Source organism: Euprymna scolopes, chromosome 36 (genome assembly GCF_053919585.1).
Source record: "Euprymna scolopes isolate OS-2025 chromosome 36, ASM5391958v1, whole genome shotgun sequence".
Taxonomy (NCBI): domain Eukaryota; kingdom Metazoa; phylum Mollusca; class Cephalopoda; order Sepiida; family Sepiolidae; genus Euprymna; species Euprymna scolopes.
In genome coordinates, this window is record NC_136517.1 from 64,064,755 (window position 1) to 64,091,634 (window position 26,880).

Genomic DNA, 26,880 nt, shown 5'->3' on the forward strand with positions numbered 1-26,880 from the left:
ACTTCAACTTATAGTTATTCACTTAAAGAATTACAATTTATACTTTGTAGTTGGTTTGTAATTGTTTTTTTCTTGTCTAATTATTTAATTATATTCATTTAAGAATTAGAAATTGTATTTTTTAATTTTATTTGATGAAAACAAAAAGCCATAATAGTGGCCAGACACGTAATTAAATGTTAAGCTAAATTAGCAGTTTCTATGTTAATGCGTCAAAGCTATCTGAGGCAGTGATGAAATGATTTAAATTTAATAGAAAAGAGAAAAGTAATTTATCAGCCGATTAATCGGCAAATTGGGCGATTACTGTTAATTGGCAAAGCTGCCGATTAATCGGCAAATTGGGCGATTACTGTTAATTGGCAAAGTGACCGTTTAGGGCGATTACAGCAGATTAATCGGTCTGCCATATACTTTTCAATATCCGGTAGAAATTTTCAATAGTGACAAATGAATGTTACACCGGGTCATATGACTTAATTTTCATAGCGGACAGCGAGGAGAGACAACAACTCGGTCATATTAAAAAAAGCCTAAAAAACTTTCTAAATAAATCAAAATGACGGACCGTATTCCTGTATTTCCATCTCGAATGTAAGTGTACTTTTTTAATTGTAATGTTTAATTGCAGATTTTGGTATTGTTATTATTTTAAAATTTAAGCTTAGAATTTGGACTTCGACTGTTGATATTTTTCGCTTCCGGAAGATACGAACACCTGACGTGGAATTATTAAAATTGAAATCAATTTAGATGCAATTGTGGCATAGAGACCGTTGAAATATTTCCAATTTTGTAAGATGACAATAGATTACTATTAATAAATCTGTTCAATTATAGAGTCGTATTGCGTAAAAAAAGAAGTTTTTATTGGTTTTAGGGGCCAAAATGAATATTAAAAGTCGATTTTTGCGGCGCTTTTTCAATAATGACGACAATTTGGGACTATAAACTTAAATTCTGGCCAGAAACTACGTTTGAAGTGACAGTTTAAAGGCTTCAAAATACCTTTTAAATCTTTTCCCGACACGTAAACTATTTTATAAATAGATAATAATACACACACAAAAATAAAAAAAATGTCCGAAATCAGTTGTTTACGTTGTAAACTCTGAAACTTGAGAGCAATTTTGAAACCTTTAAAATGGCGAATAAAAAGCAGGTACTAGTGCACTTATTGATCCGTGCTGAAATAATAACGGTATTATTTAAAAAGCCATTTTTAACATAGGGGGGGGGGCGAGGGTGTTTTTTGTACCTATTCTGTACTTTAACCTTACAATTGAATAAAAAAAGCAGAAAACTTTACTTGGAAATACGATTTTAAAAAATAGCGTGGATAGTTGGTGCATTAGCACCTAAATAAATGTTACCAAAGGCAAGATAAGTTACTGTCTCAAAGTCCAAAACGAAACAAAATATGGATAGAAATTCAATAAGTGTCACCGTGACACCAAAAGTACATTTAACCCCCCCCTCCAAAGGGGTGTGTGTGAAATAACACAAATTTATAATTTTTACGAAACGCAATAATAGTTGATCTCTTATTAATCTACATTTTTTTTTAAGTATTTCTAATTTTAGAATGTATCGTTACATAGGAAAGACAACACAAAATGAAACACAGGTTACTGAAGTGAAACGTAACAAACGAACAAACTCACCCCCAAATCGCCGATTTATTGAAATGGAATTTTGGTACTTGTAGTCAAGACATTAAAAAATGAAAATATCGAAGAAAAAAAAAAAAAAAAAAAAAAGGTTATATTGTACGTATCCGTTTTGGACTGAAGATCTCAGAAAAAAAAATTCATTTAATTTGATTAAGTAGTTTTTATTTTACAGCAGAAAAACACGTTTTTATGAGAGCGCGTTGAAGTCAGCCATTATGAAATTTGTTGAACACGCCACGGGGAGATAACTCCAGTTAAGGCGCCGACACTCCCTCTCCGTCTTTATTACTAACTTTTCTTCCTAAAACTTGAACCTTTTACTCGGTATCATAAAAAATTGTTTGTTGCTGTAAAATAAAAACTACTTGATGAAATTAAGGGACATTTTTTCCCCGGAGAACTTCGTTCCATAACGAATACGTACAATATAACCTTTTTTTTTCTTCGATATTTTCATTTTTTAATGTCTTGATTAAACTGTACAAGTACCGGAATGTTATTTATTTTTACTGATTGTTGCATTGTATTGTGTTTTTTAAATAATTGTATTCTAGTGTTATGTTTATTGGCTAATTTATATTACATTAGTACAAACTAATCTGAAATGAGTTAACTTTTTTGTGTGAATTAAAATAACTTATTCCGATAAAATTCATTTAGCCTATTAAATTAATTTCCCAACGTTTCTTTAGCACTCCGATTTCCAACGTTTTAGTTTTTTTAGTTTTATTGTCCGTGAAACAACGTATAAACATTTTATTTGAAATCAACTTTTAACTGAGAATGCCGTACAAGAGAAATGATTCGTATTGTGGGGGCGGTGGTGATCAACATCTGCTGTGCGCGTCGTTGTAGCAATTTTGTTTCTTCGTGTCTAATTATTTTTTGCAAACAAATGGTTTCAGCTTAATTTAACCTAGTTTTGTATTTGTCCTCTCTTTTCTTTACAATATAAATATTCACGAACTGACAATCGTATTTCATTATTTTCTTCATTAATTCTTCGTCAGCCACAACCGTTCGTTGTGTGTCGAACTGCTTAAGAAAGCTGCAGTTTTGTAAATAAAACTCGCAGGCCGCCTGGCATTGCCCGGTCGTTAATGCAGATTTTGTATCATATCGGACACAACATATAGTAATGATTAAAAAAGCTCGTGTGCCACCACTCAGAATCGAAAGCTTAGCTTACGATTTACTTTTTCCTTTCTATCAAGACATGTTTTTACTGCAAGGCTAAAAATTGAGGTAAATGTTTACTTTAACTACAACAGAACACCGGGCAATAAAATTTGTTTTTCATTGGTTTTCGGGGTCGCTGACAACGAATCTGATATTCAAACCCGTTGCAAAATTACAGTTTGCATGTTATTAACCCCTGAACTCTCGCACTATTTTGTGCCACCTCACACCGCACCGCACGCACCGGCACCGCCATCGTTTATGCTATTCTTATGCGTTCCCGCATGGACGCGCGTAGTAAGGTGACTTGTCACATCGCGGAAGAATTTTTTACCAGATATTTGAAATAACAAAGTTTTCAGAAACAAACAAAAAAAAAAAATGTGGTCCTGTGGGATTTATTTGCTTCCCCACTGAGCAAATTAGGCACAAGGCCGTTTTTTAATGTGGAGATGGGGGGGGGGGCAGCTCCCGAGAGGTGGGAAATGGGAGCTGGATTAGTAACTGTTGGTATGAAGGGTTGCCCCTTCCCCTTCAGTGACCAAGGTCAGATATGTGGGGTTACCCCCACAATCCCACATATGGTCTTGCTAGTCATAGCTTGCAGCATCTGTCGGAACAGATACTACACTTTGATCTTGTCCCCGTGTGGTCCTGGTTCATTTTTCTGTGTTGCGTAGTTTTTGATATATAAACTGGTCAATGTGCTCCGCCGCTCCGTAGGTACCTCCAACGCGCGCCACAGTTTACCCCCCCCCATGTAACACGATGTAACTGTAATTTAATTTAATATTATCATCCTAACTTTTTTTTTTACCATTAAAAAAAAGAAGTTTCAAATAAACTGCTAATATAAAAAAAAAAAAAATATGGCATACGAAAATAATGAAATTGCGAGACTAAAATCGTGTTTACATTAACGCTTTAAAGTGACGGTCCTATTTAGTGACGTTTTTGAAGCCGTAAACATATCGATGTTTTAAAAAATCTAGCAAAAATCAAATCATATTTTCCTGAAAATTTCAATATTTATTCATTATTAAATAAACTTACAAATTAAAAGTAAGTTTTGTTAAATATATTAAGAGGAAATATTTTTTATATTCCATGTTACGAAAACTATACAAAATAAATGTAGGTCCATAAAAATTCAACATTTTTTAAAGCTGAAAAGATCAAATGATTAAAAATTAGTTATACATAAAATCTTTATTTCCCTTAAGTTGTAAATAAAATTGGACATTATTATGTTAAATAAACACTTTCTTGATAATTTTTTTTCTCGGTAATATAAGAATTGGAATTACAACAAAAAACAGAATTCTAAAAAATAATTATTTAAAATTTTTTTTAAATGATATCAAATTCCAATATTCTGCGATATGAAGTTTAAACAATGAATTTTTTATAACAGGTTTCCAATATTAAAAACGTATATTCATTATAATAGAATATATGACTCTTGAAAATCGAAAATCCAAAATCGGTCTAAAAAAAATTCGTTTTGATTTTATTTGAATTAGTAGAGTTGGAACTTTATTTTTTGCACCTTTTTCCAAAAAACTATGAAGGCCTTTAAGCAACATTATCTTTATATACATGAAGTACATAGCTGTGCCTAAATCAAAACGCAGATTCCATGAACAAAGCTTCTTTCTTAGAACTGCACGCCTGTGGAACTCTGTTCCGTCTGCCTGCTTCCCACCGGACTACAACTTGGATGTCTTCAAGTCTAACGTTAACAAATTCCTAATGAACCGCCCCCTTAAGTAAACACTTCATCAAATCTCCACATTAACGTAATGTACTTGCAATAACTCTTATCCCTGAGTGGCTTCCGGGCCTTGATAAGTGGTGATCACTGTGTAAAAAATAAATAAATAAAAATAAGCGTCAACATATGACGTTAAAATTAATTTTATTTTATTAACTTTCGTCTGTGTAGTTCGTTAAAAAATCTATTTGTTTTACAATGTAAATATGAAAATCCGATAGCAAAAAAAAAAACCGTTACTTACATTAACTATTATAGTGTCAATACCCATCTATAGAAATTAACACAGAAAATAGTAAACACAAAATGATGACGTTGCTGTTATTGTGTAAAACGCAGACGTTTTCCACAAAGCTGTGGAGGTGCCCAATGCTCCGTTACGGAGGTGGGGGGGGTTATTCTAACAGGCATCTTCTTATTTTCAACCTCCCCATGTTAAGAATGGCTTCTGAAATAAACAGGTTGGACAACCAGTGCACATTGACCAAATTTTCTTGAATTTGAATTTTTTAAAGTAATTTTTTTGTGCAATTAGTTAGAAATGACGTTGAATAAATGTTTGCATTTCGTAGACTTTTCACAGTTCATCTGTGCATGCTCACTGAACCATTTTATTGAAACAACAAAAATGGTGGCTAATTCAACCTACTAGAAATTACATTGCATAATACAGGTATTTAAATCTCGAAAATTATTTGCTTGCGATATTCGTTTTCAGCATACCTGAAAACCTATAAAAGTCGTCTTTTTAGAAAATGTTGAGGTGTAACGGAGCACATTGACCCATGAACTATTATGCTATGCATGCATATTTGTAATGCCGTTGATCGACCTCCACCTGGCAAATTCCATTTTTAAAAATTTTCACACACCCAAATATAAAGTTTTGCATGGGTTCGAATACCCTATATATGAAATTTCATCTCTGTTGACCAAAAACTGACAGAGGAGTTTAGTAGGCAAAATTTTTTAAATAAATATATATAGAAAAAATTTTGTGTTTACTATAACCTTTTTACGCAAATATTACACAAGTACCAATCATGTAGAATATCTGCATGAATATAATTACACGTAATTGTTAACTAAAAATGATCATCCCATAAGAAAACAAAAAGACTAATAGGGAATTAATTAAAATGAATGCTTAAAAGAATATGCAAATTAGCTAGATTTTTGCAGATGAATGCAATTCTATGACCCACATATAACAAAGTTGTATTTTCTTTTTAAATAAATAGAAAAAAAGGGGGTTTTAATATGAACATCAATACAAAAAAAAAAACAAATTTATAGGAGTATAGATATTAAGTAGTTATTTACCTGGCACCTCGCTCACTCCTATCACAGCCAAGTTAGGCTTAAGGTCAATATTGTGATCTGACTCTCCTTAAAAGTAAACCACTCTGAATGGCTGCATAATTTGTTGTGATCAGACCCATTGACATTTCCTGATGGGACGATACAGGCTATCTGTAATAAGCTTCTGCCCATGACAGACTCTAAGAGAATGGCTTCCTGAAACAGAAGAGAACCATACTCTACACTGATTCAAGCTCGAAAGGCTTGTGTCCGAACACTGTATTACGAACGGAGATTTGGTATCAGCCTGTCTGAAGCAAAACCATAATTCTATTAATGTACTATCTTTTAAATCTCCATTTACTATTTCAAACTAGTTCAGTATTTTTTAATGTTCAATTCATGAGGTGGGGTAGTGTTGGATATGTTCGTCTGTCATAATACTATTCTCTCGGGACAGCAAAAACATGTGACAGGAGGGAGTGTATATTTGTTTGGTAGGGGCATAAATAACTGAAGAAAACAGACCCCTATGCTTCTTAAAAGAGGCTTCTTATTTTTTTAGTTTACATCTAAGTTTGATTGTTTGAAAGATAACAGATCAAAGTTAATCTTTAAAAGGAAAAAAATGTATATTTGTGCATTAAAAAAATAAAATTATAAATTGCTGAAAACAAAACAAAAACATTTTGTTTAAATTTCAAGTCCGAATAAATCCACTTTAAAAATCTCTGGAAAAATAATTATCAGTTTTCTGATACAATTTCAACGATAATTAGTAAATTCAACTCATGAGATTCTGAATTAAAAAAAAGTGTACATACTTAAAAAAAAAAAAAATCTATATATATAAAAGCGAAAATGTATGTATGTATGTATGTATGTACGCTTTTCCTCGATGTCCACAAAAGGCTTCTTTCAGAGAAGCGCTCGCTCGGTTCACAACTTCTTAAAACTTCTTATATCATCTATAAATTGTAATATCTCACACTTAACCACAGAGCTCGCCTGTCTATTTAATTTTATTAACTTTCAAACGTTAATTATTCCACATTTCCCGTATCGGCACGTGTTACATTCGGTTTTCGGTATAAACAAAAAGTGAAACTCGACTCTAATAACAAGCCCAGAGCCAGTGAATGTTTGTCGACTTCGTCATATCAGACGGGGGAGCGGGTTTTTAAAAACAAACAAACCGATTTATCGACCTCATTAAAAACTGTCCCGCACAAAATGCTGACTGCTGAATACCTATCGCCGTCACGTCAATCAAAAACGCGCACCTGTTTTTTTTTTTCACACTTTACTATTTTCCAACTGCGCGTCGTCAAGGCTTTGTTTTTTTTTCACACACACCTACAAACACCCGGGCAATGCCGGGTACCCCTCGCTAGGGCCTAATAAAGCAAAAAAGCCATTTATGATATAAAAAACATCTTGTTGAAAATATAACATGAATAGCACTGATTGGTGAGAAAAATAAGATAAAACGGCTTGCATTTTATGACAAAGTTGGTAATCTAAGGTGGGTCGGTTTTGCCTTTGATCTTGGGGAATCTAGTCCCGTTCTGGAGTCTAGTTTTCTACCTCCTGCTGGAAGGAAGTAATTTACATATGTGTCTGTTATTGGTTATTAAAAAAGCATCACTTCCTTCCGGGAAGGTTAAACGTTCTTTTACTTGTTACCATTACTAGAGTTCAAGTGCACTTGTTTATGGTATAGTTTAGACTTGTTTGACTCCTGGCAGAGTTGGGGTTGCGACTTAACAATATTTTGTAAGCTTTACACCAGATTCAACTCTAATCTATTTTCTAACTGTGATTTCAAAGAATTTTTTACATTTTGTGAAATATGTTATTGGGACACATTGCCCTTTCTGTTTTTTTAAACACATTATGACATGGACGGACGAGATGACTTATGAAATCAGATCTCTCTTCTGGAGACAAAGATTCATGGCAGACTGAGGAAATCTTGTTAAGAGGAGGTTACCACTCTTATATTCACTGTAATCCAGAATTAATTCAATGATTCAAGAATATATGACCAAAATTGAAGTTTGCATAGCCAAATTACAGCTCTGTCCATCTTAGGTTGCGGCAAAACAAATGAAGAGTGGTTGGTAGAACAAATAGTTTTTCACAAGGAAATGGAAGAAATTGCTTCCAGTGTGCTTCCGCTGATCAGACTCTTTTCAGGTGCTACAGATTTGCTGTCTGGAAGCCATATGTCCTTTAGTAAAACTTCCACAAATTCAAATCGTAGGGCCAATGTTCAGTGGTCTGAAGATAAACAAGAACCGCATGGGATTCTGTCAATTCTTGTCTCGCTTTGAGAACTCTGTGGCAGGTATGGCTACCGATGCTGAAAGATTGAATTTTCTCAAGTGTTCCCTGTTCGACAGATCCTTGCTTTTGATTAACCACTTGAGTGTGACCAACTTCAATTACCAGATTGCCCTCAACACCCTTAAAAGTGAGTTCTTGCATGTTGATGAAATTGATAACATTTTCCAAGAGATAGACTACATTCCTAAATGAGAAAAGTTGTACTTGGACCACGGATGTTTTTTTTATCAAAAACTGGATCACTTCTCGGTGAATTAGGAAGGTCTTTCGCTTGCGACTTTTCTGACTCCTGGTTAAAATAATCTTCTCCAAATTTCCCAGAGAATTAAAAGAAATGATTGAGCTGTCTGGGAGAAGGATACCTCCATTGTCTTCCTTATTGAGAGATACCAGCGAAACCATTAAGAGATGTGGGGGACTCTGGCCTCTTGTAAAGTTGATCAGGGTTCAACCAGGAACCTTGCTCCAAGATCAAAAAGCATGTTCACAAGGATTCTTCATATCAGGTAGCTTGTAACCTAGGAGCCTCATGCAGCCTATGTGTGACCTTTGGTAGAAACGGCAAAAACTTTCTGCTAATTGTTTATTAGATACTGGGAGCAGATGTACATATTTGTCAGAAGTATTAAAACCTTTGAGATGCTTGGAATCCTTTAGCCTTAATTGTGGCTGGGGGAATGTGAGAGGTGATTCAGAGAGGCAGTTTTTTATAGTGATTTGGGCATCCACAGCCTTTCCCGGTCTTAGTGGATGAAACATTAGATTTGTCAATCCACATACCCCAGTTGGATTCTCTATTAGATGAGTTTTGGAAGGCCAATTATTCCCTTGTTGGAAAGTTTGACTAGAGTTCTGGTAATGTCAATTAAAGGTATAATTGGACTTGATTTCATCAAATGCTTGGGCACCTTGCTGTTGGTATCCTGTCTGCAAGGGTGGGCCTTTTCAATCTCAGTTGGTGAGGTGAGGTAGAGTCCTTCCACTCTGCTGGCCAGTCATTGCCTGTTGAGGGTGCTCATTTCCTTTTCACTCTGTACTGAATTCTACCACCCTGGTTAAATTGTCACATCTGTGTTTCATTTTAGCCAGATACATAAACCCCCTTGTTGACTTCTTTCTCGATAGCCAAGTTCAGTGGGGACTCGAACATATGTTCAGCATAGGACTTCCCGAGCAAGAGGGGTTCTCCAATTATGACCAGGAGAAAATTACCCAATTTTAGAAAAACATTGTCTTGAGGGACAGTAAGTATTATATTCAATTGCCTTGGCACGTGGATAAATTGGCAATGGTTTCTTTAAACCATGCAGTATCCCTGCATATTTTGGACTGTCTAGTTCAAAACTTGAAGAGAGAGATCTATCAAGAACAAGAGGTTATCATCGAGATCTTCGAGAGTTATACTCGGACCCCACATCAATCTGTTCTTAAAACAGACCCTTCTTTAATGACCAAGTTATGTCCGGTCTTCAACTACAGACTGAAAACTGGTGATTATGTATCTTTAAATGAACTAGCCTATTCAGGCATGAATTTGACTGGCGGCATGCTGAACTTATTACAATGTGTTCTTTTAGCAGATATCAGAAAAGCCTTTTTGATTATTTGCTTGGAATTAGAGGCTGATAAAAATAGATTTTTCTTTCTCAAAGATGGGGACCGGCTGCATTGTTTCTGGTATACTATGATTATATTTGGATTCATTTCTTTCTCCTTTATCCTGGGCTGTATATTAAAATTCCATGCGATCCAGTTTCTGTTGGATCCATGATGAAGTATTGTTTCTACGTGGACAATTTAGTAATAACTGAGTTGAATTCTGGAAAGTTGGCAGATTTATACTTTCAAGCAAAAAAGTGACTGATAAAGGGTGGATTTGAGCTGCAGTCATGTAATGTCTGTTGAGGGTTACAACTCTGGTGTATAAATTTGGTGAGTGAGGAGATTTGATGAGGATTGTGAAAGAAGGGCCTCAGTTTATTTAATGAAGGTTATGCAGGTTTTGTGGAAGAGCTTTAATATTTACAGGATCCTTGTTTGGTCCAGGATCTTGACCCGTTCCTTGATCAAGATGGGTTCATATGGTCCTGTGACCAAATTAATGTCTCCTCATTTGGAGTAGGAGGTTAAAACTCCATTTTGCTTGACAAGAACCATCAAATTTTCAAACTGATTATTATGAACTGCCACTGAAGGTGTTCTCGCTTGAGCACTGGATCTACTCTGAATGAATTGAGATGCAGTGGATATTGGATTCCCCAAGGAAGACAAGCACTGGGTTCAACTCTGCAAAAGAGGTTGGAGTTTGACAGAAAGTGTATAACATTAAGTTAGAAATTCTTTTTTGAATTTTGTCGAAGATGGATAAACGAATGTGGAAACAATACTCTATGCATAAGCAAATGGTGGCTTTAGAGATATAAGATACTGACAGGTATGAGAAATTCTCTAACCCAGTAGAGGGAGCCTACCATATTTGTGTCATAACCTACACTGCAAATGCTCATTCTGAGATTTAGCTTTTTTTTTTTTTTTCTGGTGGTAGGGTGCCACCGTTTATCAAAACCGAAAGGCCATTCAAGGATGAGGGTTAAATAAGTGTCGGGTAGATGGTGAGGCAACACCGTGATGATTGCTAATGGTGGAACTTGTTTGTTTAAGAGGAGAGCTCAACAGAAACTTGTTTACATTAGACTGGAAAATGAAGTGGTATTGTCTTCCACAAACAGGTGGTTCTAAAAAAACTTTGCTCATGAAATTGTTTAGTTTTAGGTACAGATAGATAATAAGGGAAATTGTTGGCAATTGTTGTAGCTAGACAAGTGTCTGCTGTGACTGTTTTACAAGGCGGACCATGAATAGAAGCTCAATTGAGCAGCTGCCGTGAAAATAACAATAGAGTAGAAATAGACTCTGTTCCGTCTGCCTGCTTCCCACCTGACTACAACTTGGATGTGTTCAAGTCCAACGTTAACAAATTCCTAATGAACCGCCCCCTTAAGTAAACACTTCATCAAATCTCCACACTAATGTAATGTACTTGCAATAACCTTTATCCCTGAGTGGCTTCCGGGCCTTGATAATGTGTAAAAAAAAAAAAAAAAAAGTCTCTTCTGTGAGAAAAAGGAAGTATGGTGGAAAAGCTTTTCTGTCAATGTAGCCACGCCCCCAGCACAATTTTTTTAGTGACAGTCTATCCTAATCTCCAACTGACCTTTGAATAAAGGTAACGTTTTGTAAGTCATTTTGACTTGACCCAGAATTATTTTATATTCAACAATCATTCATGTTGTTTGTTTTGCTGCATGTAGATCATGTTTATTTCTTCCAAATTTTCAGTACGATTTGAATATTTAACAATTATAATTGATGATTACATTACAAATATAACGGATGTAGAAAACCAGTAAATGTTGATAAATTAGTAGAGGTGTACAGTGTGCCTTCTGAGCAAGCTTGAGCCCATCCTACGTCAGTTCAGTGGTTCTGGAGTAGTAGGTGCCAGTTTGCAGATCCACAAACTGTTATTCTGTTGATGCCAATGTAGCATAGACATAAAACGACTAAACGTGGTTGAAATGGCAGAGGGCCTTTCTGAGTCTCTAATCAAGCATCCGGCCAGAGATGGTATGTACTGCCCCTCTAGTAATGTTGCTGCTGCTACTACTACTAATAATAAATTATTAGCCTCCCAAACTATTATGTACCAAAATTGAGATTCCTGCTGTCTCATTTGGTGGTAGTTGGGGCGGGTGTCTGCTCTATTTTTAAGTCAAACTTCTGCACAGAGCTCATAAAGGGAGTGCTTAGTCTGCATGAAGTCCTTGTTGGTTGCACTCAGCCAACCTGTAGGATTTAGCTGTAAAATTTAAAGATTGTATACAAATCATTGGATAATAAAGGTTGTAATATCATAAAAACTACTTGTCTGTAACAATTTTAAATGTGTGCCTTCATTCTGTTTGCAGACTGTTTCACTATGAAGATGAGGATAACCATCCGCAAACAGAATGAATGCACAATTTATGAAACCTCATCTCAAAGGATTCCAAAAATAAGAAACAAAAAAAATTTTTTTAAATATCATATTTGTTCAAAACAGACCCGAATATAATCTACTTTTTAAAGGTGTTTAGTTGGTGCCCATTAGCAATTTAAAGGTGTTTAGTTGGTACACATTAGCAATTTAAAGGTGTTTAGTTGGTACACATTAGCAATTTAAAGGTGTTTAGTTGGTACACATTAGCAATTTAAAGGTGTTTAGTTGGTACACATTAGCAATTTAAAGGTGTTTAGTTGGTACACATTAGCAATTTAAAGGTGTTTAGTTGGTACACATTAGCAATTTAAAGGTGTTTAGTTGGTACACATTAGCAATTTAAAGGTGTTTAGTTGGTACACATTAGCAATTTAAAGGTGTTTAGTTGGTGCACATTAGCAATTTAAAGGTGTTTAGTTGGTGCACATTAGCAATTTAAAGGTGTTTAGTTGGTACACATTAGCAATTTAAAGGTGTTTAGTTGGTACACATTAGCAATTTAAAGGTGTTTAGTTGGTGCACATTAGCAATTTAAAGGTGTTTAGTTGGTGCACATTAGCAATTTAAAGGTGTTTAGTTGGTGCACATTAGCAATTTAAAGGTGTTTAGTTGGTGCACATTAGCAATTTAAAGGTGTTTAGTTGGTGCACATTAGCAATTTAAAGGTGTTTAGTTGGTGCACATTAGCAATTTAAAGGTGTTTAGTTGGTGCACATTAGCAATTTAAAGGTGTTTAGTTGGTGCACATTAGCAATTTAAAGGTGTTTAGTTGGTGCACATTAGCAATTTAAAGGTGTTTAGTTGGTGCACATTAGCAATTTAAAGGTGTTTAGTTGGTGCACATTAGCAATTTAAAGGTGTTTAGTTGGTGCACATTAGCAATTTAAAGGTGTTTAGTTGGTACACATTAGCAATTTAAAGGTGTTTAGTTGGTACACATTAGCAATTTAAAGGTGTTTAGTTGGTACACATTAGCAATTTAAAGGTGTTTAGTTGGTACACATTAGCAATTTAAAGGTGTTTAGTTGGTACACATTAGCAATTTAAAGGTGTTTAGTTGGTACACATTAGCAATTTAAAGGTGTTTAGTTGGTACACATTAGCAATTTAAAGGTGTTTAGTTGGTACACATTAGCAATTTTACCAAAACACATTTACAATGTCTTTTAACTTGTATATTCATTTTTTTCAAAATGGATATTTTTTTAAATAGAATATTGATATTTTTTAAATAGAATATTGATATTTTTTAAATAGAATATTGATGTTTTTTTAATAGAATATTGATGTTTTTTTAATAGAATATTTATGTTTTTTTTAATAGAATATTTATGTTTTTTTAATAGAATATTGATGTTTTTTTAATAGAATATTTATGTTTTTTTTAATAGAATATTGATGTTTTTTTAATAGAATATTTATGTTTTTTTTAATAGAATATTTATGTTTTTTTAATAGAATATTGATGTTTTTTTAATAGAATATTGATGTTTTTTTAATAGAATATTTATGTTTTTTTTTAATAGAATATTTGTTTTTTTAATAGAATATTTATGTTTTTTTAATAGAATATTGATGTTTTTTTAATAGAATATTGATGTTTTTTTAATAGAATATTGATGTTTTTTTAATAGAATATTGATGTTTTTTTTAATAGAATATTGATGTTTTTTTAATAGAATATTGATGTTTTTTTAATAGAATATTGATGTTTTTTTTAATAGAATATTTATGTTTTTTTAATAGAATATTGATGTTTTTTTTAATAGAATATTTATGTTTTTTTAATAGAATATTGATGTTTTTTTAATAGAATATTGATGTTTTTTTAATAGAATATTGATGTTTTTTTAATAGAATATTGATGTTTTTTTTAATAGAATATTGATGTTTTTTTAATAGAATATTTATGTTTTTTTAATAGAATATTGATGTTTTTTTAATAGAATATTGATGTTTTTTTTAATAGAATATTGATGTTTTTTTAATAGAATATTGATGTTTTTTAATAGAATATTGATGTTTTTTTTAATAGAATATTGATGTTTTTTTAATAGAATATTTATGTTTTTTTTAATAGAATATTGATGTTTTTTTAATAGAATATTTATGTTTTTTTAATAGAATATTGATGTTTTTTTAATAGAATATTGATGTTTTTTTAATAGAATATTTATGTTTTTTTAATAGAATATTTATGTTTTTTTAATAGAATATTAATGTTTTTTTAATAGAATATTTATGTTTTTTTAATAGAATATTTATGTTTTTTTAATAGAATATTGATGTTTTTTTAATAGAATATTTATGTTTTTTTAATAGAATATTTGTTTTTTTAATAGAATATTTATGTTTTTTTAATAGAATATTTATGTTTTTTTAATAGAATATTTATGTTTTTTTAATAGAATATTGATGTTTTTTTTAATAGAATATTGATGTTTTTTTAATAGAATATTGATGTTTTTTTAATAGAATATTTATGTTTTTTTAATAGAATATTGATGTTTTTTTAATAGAATATTTATGTTTTTTTAATAGAATATTGATGTTTTTTTAATAGAATATTTATGTTTTTTTAATAGAATATTGATGTTTTTTTAATAGAATATTTATGTTTTTTTTAATAGAATATTTATGTTTTTTTAATAGAATATTTATGTTTTTTTAATAGAATATTGATGTTTTTTTAATAGAATATTGATGTTTTTTTAATAGAATATTGATGTTTTTTTAATAGAATATTGATGTTTTTTTTAATAGAATATTGATGTTTTTTTAATAGAATATTGATGTTTTTTTAATAGAATATTTATGTTTTTTTAATAGAATATTGATGTTTTTTTTAATAGAATATTTATGTTTTTTTAATAGAATATTTATGTTTTTTTAATAGAATATTGATGTTTTTTTAATAGAATATTGATGTTTTTTTAATAGAATATTGATGTTTTTTTTAATAGAATATTGATGTTTTTTTAATAGAATATTTATGTTTTTTTTAATAGAATATTGATGTTTTTTTAATAGAATATTTATGTTTTTTTAATAGAATATTTATGTTTTTTTAATAGAATATTGATGTTTTTTTAATAGAATATTGATGTTTTTTTAATAGAATATTGATGTTTTTTTTAATAGAATATTGATGTTTTTTTTAATAGAATATTGATGTTTTTTTTAATAGAATATTGATGTTTTTTTAATAGAATATTTATGTTTTTTTTAATAGAATATTTATGTTTTTTTAATAGAATATTTATGTTTTTTTAATAGAATATTTATGTTTTTTTAATAGAATATTTATGTTTTTTTAATAGAATATTGATGTTTTTTTAATAGAATATTTATGTTTTTTTAATAGAATATTGATGTTTTTTTAATAGAATATTTATGTTTTTTTAATAGAATATTGATGTTTTTTTTAATAGAATATTGATGTTTTTTTAATAGAATATTTATGTTTTTTTTAATAGAATATTGATGTTTTTTTAATAGAATATTTATGTTTTTTTAATAGAATATTTATGTTTTTTTAATAGAATATTGATGTTTTTTTAATAGAATATTGATGTTTTTTTAATAGAATATTGATGTTTTTTTTAATAGAATATTGATGTTTTTTTTAATAGAATATTGATGTTTTTTTTAATAGAATATTGATGTTTTTTTAATAGAATATTTATGTTTTTTTTAATAGAATATTTATGTTTTTTTAATAGAATATTTATGTTTTTTTAATAGAATATTTATGTTTTTTTAATAGAATATTTATGTTTTTTTAATAGAATATTGATGTTTTTTTAATAGAATATTTATGTTTTTTTAATAGAATATTGATGTTTTTTAATAGAATATTGATGTTTTTTTAATAGAATATTGATGTTTTTTTAATAGAATATTGATGTTTTTTTAATAGAATATTGATGTTTTTTTAATAGAATATTGATGTTTTTTTAATAGAATATTGATGTTTTTTTAATAGAATATTTATGTTTTTTTAATAGAATATTGATGTTTTTTTAATAGAATATTTATGTTTTTTTAATAGAATATTGATGTTTTTTTAATAGAATATTGATGTTTTTTTAATAGAATATTGATGTTTTTTTTAATAGAATATTGATGTTTTTTTAATAGAATATTTATGTTTTTTTTAATAGAATATTGATGTTTTTTTAATAGAATATTTATGTTTTTTTAATAGAATATTTATGTTTTTTTAATAGAATATTGATGTTTTTTTAATAGAATATTGATGTTTTTTTAATAGAATATTTATGTTTTTTTAATAGAATATTTATGTTTTTTTAATAGAATATTGATGTTTTTTAATAGAATATTGATGTTTTTTTAATAGAATATTGATGTTTTTTTAATAGAATATTTATGTTTTTTTAATAGAATATTTATGTTTTTTTAATAGAATATTGATGTTTTTTTAATAGAATATTTATGTTTTTTTAATAGAATATTGATGTTTTTTTAATAGAATATTTATGTTTTTTTAATAGAATATTGATGTTTTTTTAATAGAATATTTATGTTTTTTTAATAGAATATTGATGTTTTTTTTAATAGAATATTGATGTTTTTTTAATAGAATATTTATGTTTTTTTAATAGAATATTGATGTTTTTTTAATAGAATATTGATGTTTTTTTAATAGAATATTTGTTTTTTAAATAGAATATTTATGTTTTTTTTAATAGAATATTTATGTTTTTTTAATAGAATATTTATGTTTTTTTAATAGAATATTGATGTTTTTTTAATAGAATATTGATGTTTTTTTAATAGAATATTTATGTTTTTTTAAATAGAATATTTATGTTTTTTTAATAGAATATTTATGTTTTTTTAATAGAATATTGATGTTTTTTTAATAGAATATTGATGTTTTTTTAATAGAATATTGATGTTTTTTTAATAGAATATTTATGTTTTTTTAATAGAATATTTATGTTTTTTTAATAGAATATTGATGTTTTTTTAATAGAATATTGATGTTTTTTTTAATAGAATATTGATGTTTTTTTAATAGAATATTGATGTTTTTTTAATAGAATATTGATGTTTTTTTAATAGAATATTGATGTTTTTTTAATAGAATATTGATGTTTTTTTAATAGAATATTGATGTTTTTTTAATAGAATATTGATGTTTTTTTAATAGAATATTTATGTTTTTTTTAATAGAATATTTATGTTTTTTTAATAGAATATTGATGTTTTTTTAATAGAATATTGATGTTTTTTTAATAGAATATTGATGTTTTTTTAATAGAATATTTGTTTTTTAAATAGAATATTTATGTTTTTTTTAATAGAATATTTATGTTTTTTTAATAGAATATTGATGTTTTTTTAAATAGAATATTTATGTTTTTTTAATAGAATATTTATGTTTTTTTAATAGAATATTTATGTTTTTTTAATAGAATATTTATGTTTTTTTAATAGAATATTTATGTTTTTTTAATAGAATATTTATGTTTTTTTAATAGAATATTGATAAATATCAATGTTGAAACATGAATATACAAGTTTTGATAATATATTTGGAAAAAAAAACAAAACAAAAATCGGCAATTGCTAATATTACAGAGATAGATGCAAGTCCTCCACTTTTTAGCAATTTTCTATCTTTTTTAATACTGAAAAAGTAGATTTCCATTTAAAATCACTAAAGCCATGAATGTGAATTCTTAGATTTTGATTGAAATTAATTTTTTTAAATAAGATAAAAACTGCTTTCTGCCAAATTGCTAAAGCCTTACCCCCAAGTTAGTTTCATTGCTGTTTGGTTGAATTTTCTTTCTCTTTCTTGTTATTTTTTCTGTTTTTTTTTTCTCTTTCATTTTCTTGCATTGCTTTCCTTTTTTCTCTTATGACAATTTTCTCTGAAAACTGAAAAACAATTCATGATGAAAGATGACTTCCTGTCTCTTTTCTAAATATGCACACTCAGTGTCTTTATCTTAATTTTTACATCTTTAGTTAAAACAGATTAGAACTGTTTAGAGGAAAAGTCTTCTTTTTTCGTTACTCTTCTCTCCACACACAGGAGAAAGCATGACTTGCTTTTGGTCATTCACATAATCCTAATTTCTATACACTGGAATTATTTTGATATAATATCTGGTTTATACCAAGTGACCCTACTAGTGTGATTTTATACAGACGCAATACAGCCAATAATGGTATAGAATTGTCTACTAATAATTTTCACTCGTCTAACACAAGAATTCACCTCTTTATTCATCCAGAATGGAATTACGGCAAGAAATCTAAGAACTCTGTTTGAGATGGCAATGGATTCTTGATAAATGTGCAGACTGTCAAAGATCTGTAACATGTTGTAACATGTCACATGTACTTGTGCAATAAAAATGTTATTGAACAAGCTGACCTGGCGAAACTCTTGAGAAATCCAAGATTTTAGGTTTATATTAAAATAAAATGTTTTCTTTTTAAACAATGAAACATAAAAAATTAGCTTCATCTCAATAGTCAGATATTATTTCTTTGCATTGATCAATCTCACTCATATACATACACTTACACACACACACACACATATATACACACACACACACATATATATATATATATATATATATATATATATATATATATGAGATTGGTTAATGCAAAGTAATAATACCTGACTATTGGGATGAAGCTAATTTTCAAAGGAAAAACATTTTATTGTCCCCCGACAAAAGGAGAGTGGAACTGAAAATTCACTCTTGTCCGTTTGTCTGTCCGCACTTTTCTTAATAACTACACCTTGGAATTTTTTGAAATTTTGCACAAGCATTAAATATGCTATGAGTAAAAAAAGTAGCAGAACGGATTTTCCGGGAAAACTCCGGGGTGCTTTTTGGGTTAAAATGATTAAAATTGACACTTTTGTGCTTATTAAAAAAAAAATTGATGCTTTGGATTTTTATTAAACTTTCTGAAAAGTTATAACTAACTGATTTCTATAATTTTGTTTGTCTATACTTCGCGATAACTCTTGGGTGTGTGTTATATTTTAACGAGTCTCTAATTATACTTATGATGATGAATGTTCTTTTGTTTACATGTTAAGAAGTGTAAGAGTCTTAGGAGGGATGAAGAGATAGTCTTATTATAAGCGCAGTCTTAGAAAGAGTCTTATTACAGTGTTTGTCGTTGAGAGAGAGTCTTATTATAAGTGATGTTGTATCTTAGTGAGAGAGATGTTGTAAGAGATTGTTCGTTTTATATATATTAAATGTTCTTTACTTAGAAGTGTTGAAGAAGAAACTCTTAGTGAGGAGATAGTGTTCAGACAGTCTTAGTGTAGATATGAGATGTAGATTCACATTGTGGATATGAGATGTGTATGTCACGACATTTTATAACACAGACATATAATAACAATTCACTTTACCTTTTTGTAAGAATCACAAACACAAAGACGAGCTTTTATCAAAACACATGATGGGTTTATTTCTTCACGACCGGCCGTGGTTTTCTCATCAAGAATTCAAAGCTTCACATTTTAGTTTCAAAGTGATCGTCTCGCTTCCTAGACGTTCGAATTACAAACTCCAGACTCTCTCTGAGTTTCTCACTGACTAACTCTAACTAACTCTCACTTCCTATATTGAGACATTCATGCATGTCTGGCCACGTGAGCAAAATTCACGTGTTTCAACATGCGCGACTTTGCACGTTTCCGACATTATGATTTCCCAATAACCTATTTTTTCTTTGATGTTTTTACAAAGGAATTCAACCTACATATCTAATTTATTTAACCCATATTTTATTATCCACATTCTTTCTAACAATTGAATAATTTATTTATTATTTATTTCATCAGAATTAACAATTTACTGGACATTCCATTTAAACCTATTGTTCTTTAAAACTTATATCCAAGGTTCGATTTCTGCTTTCTCTCATTTTATTTTCATTTTAAGTAATCTCTCTATTTTTATACTTACATGAAAAGGGGACAGCCCTTATCATGTAACATGTATTCCAGTGGCTTTTTTAGGGTTAATAAAAACACTCCATTTTTATCATAATTGTCTAAAATTTTCTATGTATGTCTATTTAGTCGTGTGCATGGTGCTGAACTCAAATTTAAATATATTGGAGACTTTTGGGGCTAAATCGGGGGAAGGGCAAATGATGGACTTGGTCATTTCTTTTTTTGCATGGTGCAGAATTCAAATTTACATATGTTAAAGCTTATAACTGCACCGTTTGTTGATTTTCACCAGGATTTGATGTCCCTTGAAGACTTTTGGGGCTAAATGAGAGGGGGGAGGGGCAAATGTTGAACTTTGTCATTTTTTTTTTATGCCTCGTTCACTGTGCATGGCTTACTTGTTTTGATATGAAGTTTACTTTTTTTTTTCTTTTTAAAAAAACCTGATCTGTCATTTCTTATAATGGTTACTTGAATATATTTATAATTTACAAGTGTAAAGAGCTGTCTCATAAGTAATGAGAATTTAATCTAAAAACTCCAAGTTTATCTAAAAAAATAATGAAACTAAAACAATAAGGTCTGTTTTGAAAATGAGACTAAAGATATCATGTTTTATCAGTTCTCTCTCTCTCTCTCTCTCTCTCTCTCTATATATATATATATATATATATATATATATATATATATATATATATAACAAACTCAATGTGTGTTTATTTGATGTTTTTGTGTTTCCTACAAAAGAAAGGTTAGAGAAACTAGTTAAAATCAAAAATGTATTATGCAAAATTTACTGAGGAAGATGATGAAAGAATTTCCAAATCTCTAAGAGCACCACTAAGAGGGCATAATCCCCTTACAACTTCAAATATTTTCTATTTTTCTGAAATTTATATCATGTAAAATATTTTTCCAGAAAGAGGATAGAAATGTTCTTGAATCTCTGTTACCCTCACCTCTAAGTGATCCATAGAAATGGAATCCTCTCCAAACTTCCAATGCATAAATCCGATTTTAATGAAATTAAAACCATATACGTATAAGATACTGATTCAGGGAATTTTCTAATATTTCAGTTTCTTCGACTATGTTAGGGACAAAATGGGAGGAGGAGGGAAGTAAAAACAAATGTTATGCTAAAACAAGTACATGGTAGTGATGCTCATTCAATTTTATGCAACATCTCGTCTTTCTGCGAGTGTGTGTGTATGTGTGTGTGTGTGTGTGTATATATATATATATATATATATATATAAACAATCATTGAGGTTACTTTGCACTTCAAAACTGTTAATGTAATTGAAACACATTAGACATATTATATACAAATCTAGAATTAATAGAAGTGGCTGAATTATCTGTTCATGAAAAATATAAACAAAAATGTATGAACATTACTTGCATAAGGGTAAAAGAAAATAAAACATTCTGTCAGCTTCTTTCTTTCTGTCTTAATGTCACCCGGCAAAGAGAGAGGGGGCGGGAGCGAGAGAAAAGGTGTTGGTCATAGCTAATTGCATCAACTTGATTGATTTGTTTTCTATCTTTTTCCTTCTCCTGAGGTTTAAAATGAATAGAGTAGGAGAGGGCAAGTGTGTGATGGTGTAGTAGGAATATAAGATAGGGAAATGAAATTGGAAAAAGCAGATGACTTTTGACTTGTTTTTGCCAGCATTTTAAGGAGTTGTTTTAAGTTTACAGCCAACAAGGTTGTGGAACATAGAAATAGAGATATTTTAACCACAAAAAAAGACATGGAAAGATACAATGGGCATGTTCTGTGAATCTTAAAGGCAGACATAGTTTTAATAGGAAGATTAAATCTGGATAGTAGAGAAACAAAGTCTCTCACTGGTAATGAGAGAAGCCCTGGACGACGGCTGCAAAGCATTAAACATATTGAGAGAGCATTATTTATCGAAAGGAAAACCCAAAATTATTTTTTTATACACTGAACTGACCTCTCTGAAACGAATGGAAGCCGAAACTATTACTGATTATATTATAAGAGCCGAGACAACTGCAAATTCTTTAAAAATGTCTGAAGTTATAAGTGACAGTCTGTTAATTTCCATGGTCCTTAAGGGATTACCGAGTGATTTCAAGCCATTTACCACCGTGATAACCCAGAAAGAAAAACCCATGACTTTTAGCCAATTGAAGGTAGCACTCAGAAGTTACGAAGAAACTGAAAAAATGATCACAGAAAAAAACGAATCCACAAATATCATGAAATTTAAAAATACACACATAAAAACACCAAAATCGAATTATACCCATGCCAGGAATAAAAAACGCAACTTTGCCAAAAGCAAAGTACAAAAATTATTTGCTATAATTGTGGACGACCTAATCACAAGAGTTTCCAATGTAGATACAGGACTCAAAATGGCGACTACATTAAAAATGTAGAGAGCTCTGTTAGCGAACATACATTTTTATTTTCGTGTACATTTGATGCTTCAACAAACAATAATAATTTTCTTGTCGATTGTGGGGCCACGGCACATGTGATTACAAAGGAATCTGATTTTATCAATTTTGATCCCAACTTTAAGCCACAAAAACATTTTGTAGAACTAGCTGACGGGAGTCGAGTCAATGATATCGTTTTGAAAAGAGGCAATGCGAAAATCTCTAAAGAACAATAAAGGTGAACTGTGTTTCTGTATTCTAGAAAACGCTCTTCTAATACCAAAATTTAAACAAAATATATTTTCTGTACAAGCTGCCACAAAACAAGGTGCAAATATAAACTTTAGCCCCAATAAATCAAAACTGGTATACCCGAATGGAACTGTATTCGACATTAAAGAAAATGGAAGACTATATTATTTAAATAGCGTAGTCCCATCAAAAACCGCCTGCCATGATCTACAGACATGGCATAAAATTCTTGGACACTGCAATATTCCTGATATCAAAAAGTTGCCGACTGTAGTTGATGGAATGCAAATACAAACATCAAAAACCTTCAACTGTGATGTTTGTATGCAAGGGAAAATGACAAACTATCAAAACAAGATACCAGACAAAAAGGCCAAAAAAATCCTATCAATGGTGCATTGTGACTTGAACGGTCCCGTAGAACCGATGGCCAGAGAACATTATAGATATGTGTTGAATTTCGTAGATGACCATTCTGGTTTAATAATGGTTTACTTTTTAAAGAACAAATCTGATACCCTGCTAGCAACTAAGAAATATCTAGCTGACATGGCCCCCTACGGTGAAATCAAGTGTATTTGCTCTGACAACGGTACGGAATTCACCAATAAAGACTTTGAACTTTTACTAATTAACCATCATATCAGGCATGAAACATCAGCTCCTAGATCGCCACACCAAAACGGGACTGCTGAACGTGCGTGGCGGACACTTTTTGAAATGGCAAGATGCTTACTCATTGAATCAAAACTCCCTAAAAACCTCTGGACATATGCACTTATGGCGGCAGCTTATATACGCAACAGGTGCTTTAACAAAACACTCTCTAAAACTCCATATGAATCTTTCTGTGGTAAAAAACCAAATTTAAGCAGAATGCATATATTTTTTTTAATTTTTTTTTTTTATTACATTTTCACCCCAAACAAGGCACATTGCCACTTTGGTGTAGGGGGCTACTATCAGGGGAAACATCTACTGGGGTACTATGTAGGGGATTAGGGCAGCAAGATGTTGGTTCACGTTACACTTGAACTTCTGCATGTCAGTACAGTTGGGGAAGCAGTGACCTGGAATGGAATTCCAAAGTCTAGCAGTTCTGGGGAAGAAACTACTGGAGTAGAAAGATCTTTTACATCTAGGGATCTCTAAAGTGTGGGGGTGGGAATTTGCAGCTTGTCGGGTCTGTCGAGGGTGTTCACGTCGTGGGGGCACAAGTGCTTGCAGTTCTTCAGAGCATTCACCATTATAATACTTGTAGAACAGGCAGAGGGATGCAACGTTTCTACGATGGGACAGAGGCTGAAGTTTAGATGCCAGTTTAGGGCCTATCAGATTTGCGACTCTCTTTTGAACCCTGTCAAGGAGCGAGAGACTAGTAGCCGATGCACCGGCCCAAATATGACAGCAATACTCCATACATGGGCGAATAGTGGCCTTATAGAGGTACAGGATACTTTCGGGTGTTAGAAGTTTTCTAGCACGGTAGAGAGAGCCCACCTTCCTTGCAGCGGCCCTGGCAATGCCCTCGATGTAATTGTTCCAACTCATGTTTCCTGTGAACGTTAGGCCAAGGAGCTTGAGAGACGTACTCTCAGATAAAGAGTCGTTGGCCATTGCTACAGGTGGTAGAGAAGGTTTCTTGTAATTATTGAATGAAACCAGTTTTGTCTTGGTGGCATTGAACGTTACCATCCATTTTTGTCCCCATTCCACTACTGATTGGAGGTCATCCTCTAGTGTTTCTGCCATTACTTTAGATATATGTTCGTTTGTTTTCCTGTCGTGCCTGCTATAGAGTGTGGTGTCATCAGCATATATACCCATCTCAGAGGCAATCTTGTCGGGGAGGTCATTTATGAATATCAGGAACAGCAGAGGACCAAGGATAGATCCCTGGGGCACTCCCGCATTTATATCATATTGTTTAGATGTACGACCGTCGAGGACAACCTGGATTTTTCTCTTATCTAAGAAGGATTTAATTATGTTAAGTATTCTACCAGTGATACCGTAAGATCTAATCTTCCTGAGGAGACCCTCATGCCATACCCTGTCAAAAGCCTTAGATATATCTAGAGCTACCGCTCTGCCCTCTCCCGCTTTGTCCAGTGAATGGTATATGCGTTCAGAGATTACAGTGAGGATGTCTGCCGTGGAACGGGCTTGTCTAAATCCATATTGATGGTCGGTCAGAAGTTTAGCATCTGTAAGGTGCTGGACTAGAGCATGGTTAATTAAGGTCTCAAATATTTTGGCAAAAAGTGGGAGGAGGCTAATAGGGCGATAATTTAATGGGTCAGTTCTTTCGCCAGAATTCTTGAATACTGGTACTACAGAAGCAGTTTTCCAACAGCACGGAAAGCAAGATTCATTAAGGCATTTGTTGTAGAGTTTGGAGAGAACTGGATCTACTTCGGCTGAGCACTTTTTTAATAGCACAGCTGGGATGAGGTCGGGTCCACATGCTTTGGAAGTGTCAAGGTTTTTTATGATAGCATGCACCTGAGCAGGGGTGATTTTCAGATCGTCTAGCGTGGCGTTTGTCCGCATAGGAAATTGAGGTAGGGGGTGGTTTAGAGGGTCCAGTGTGGAGTTTGAGGCAAACCGACTGACAAGCATGTTAGCCTTCTCGGTTGCTGAGCAAAGAACCTCGTGATTGTTGGTTAGTGGGGGAATTGTTGATTGCCCATTATTTACTACACTGTTGTAGATTTTCCAGAAGTCACGAGTTCCTAGTTTTTGTGCTTCGATGCGTTTTTTAGTGGTTTCCGTAAATTCCCTCTTAGCTGTCGCTATTTCTTTCTTAACGTTACTTCTAGCTTCTATGTACTTCTGTCTGTTTGAACTGGACTTATGTTGATTAAACCTGCGGAATGCATGCTGCCTTTGAGCAATGGCAGTTGCGCAAGTCGAAGTAAACCATTGGGGAGAGTGGGGCTTGCTATAGAATTTCCGCATGGGAACATGCGCTTCGATTGCAGTTTTGAACCATTCAGTGGTCTCGGTTGCGCACTGTTCAGCAGGAAGAGAAAAAATATTTCCCCATGGGGCGTCTCTGATAAGATCTCTGATAGCTTCCCAGTCAGCCTTTTTATAATATCTCGTTGTTTTGAGCACTGGCTCTTCAGTTTTGGGTCTAGAGTTTAGGGCGATTTCAACCATTATCACCGCATGATCAGCGTTCCCAAGTGGGCTGTCGGCTTTCGTTACACAATCATCAGGAACTGTGGTCAAAAACAGATCTAATAATGATGCGTGTTGTTCTTCCTGATCAGGGAAGCGGGTTGGAAAAGTAACAATTTGTGATAGGGAGTGAGATACAGAGAAGCTATGAGTTGCGCTGCCTGCTGCATCTGTGTAAGTAGAGAATCCAAGCCAGTTTTTGTGATGGACATTAAAGTCGCCAAATACATGTACTTGGGCGCTAGTGTCGAAGGAGAGTGCTGTGTCTATGCTGTCAGATACTTTGTTTATTATGGTGCAGTCTTGGGTCGAGGGAGAGCGGTAGAGAAAGTAAAAGTAGCTAATGTTGTGTTGCATGATTAGTCTAAAGCACATAAAGGCTTGATCATCTGTTTCTAGGTTTGTTTCTCTAGTCAAGGGAAGGGTATTACGAATGTAAACTCCAAGTCCGTGCATATGTCTGTCAGAGTCCTTACGGCAGAGTAGGAGATATCCAGGCATGTTAAAGTAGTTAGAGGGGATGGAGGAGTGTAGGTTAGTCTCACTTAGTGCTAAGATATCCGGGGTATTTGTTAGGAGAAATGCTTCAACATCAGCTAAATTAGTTCTAAGCCCACGGATATTTGTGAATGCAAGCCTCAAGGGAGGAGGCAATTTGGATTTGTTTGACCCTAAGCCTGGTTTAAGCTTATTTTCAGATTGTACTGTCCTCATGTTTTTTTTAACGAGTTTCAAT

The 26,880-nt window shown here is 31.6% G+C and overlaps 1 protein-coding gene across 1 annotated transcript in view; it reads left to right on the forward strand.

Moving 5' to 3' along the window:
• Positions 1–434: 434 nt before the first annotated feature.
• Positions 435–26,880, forward strand: part of LOC145260546 (V-type proton ATPase subunit D-like) — a 120,035-nt gene continuing 93,589 nt past the window's right edge. The window contains exon 1 of the mRNA XM_080118769.1: positions 435–594. Coding sequence (XP_079974895.1) covers positions 560–594 — 35 coding nt within the window. The 5' untranslated portion in view covers positions 435–559. The remainder of the gene's footprint in view (positions 595–26,880) is intronic.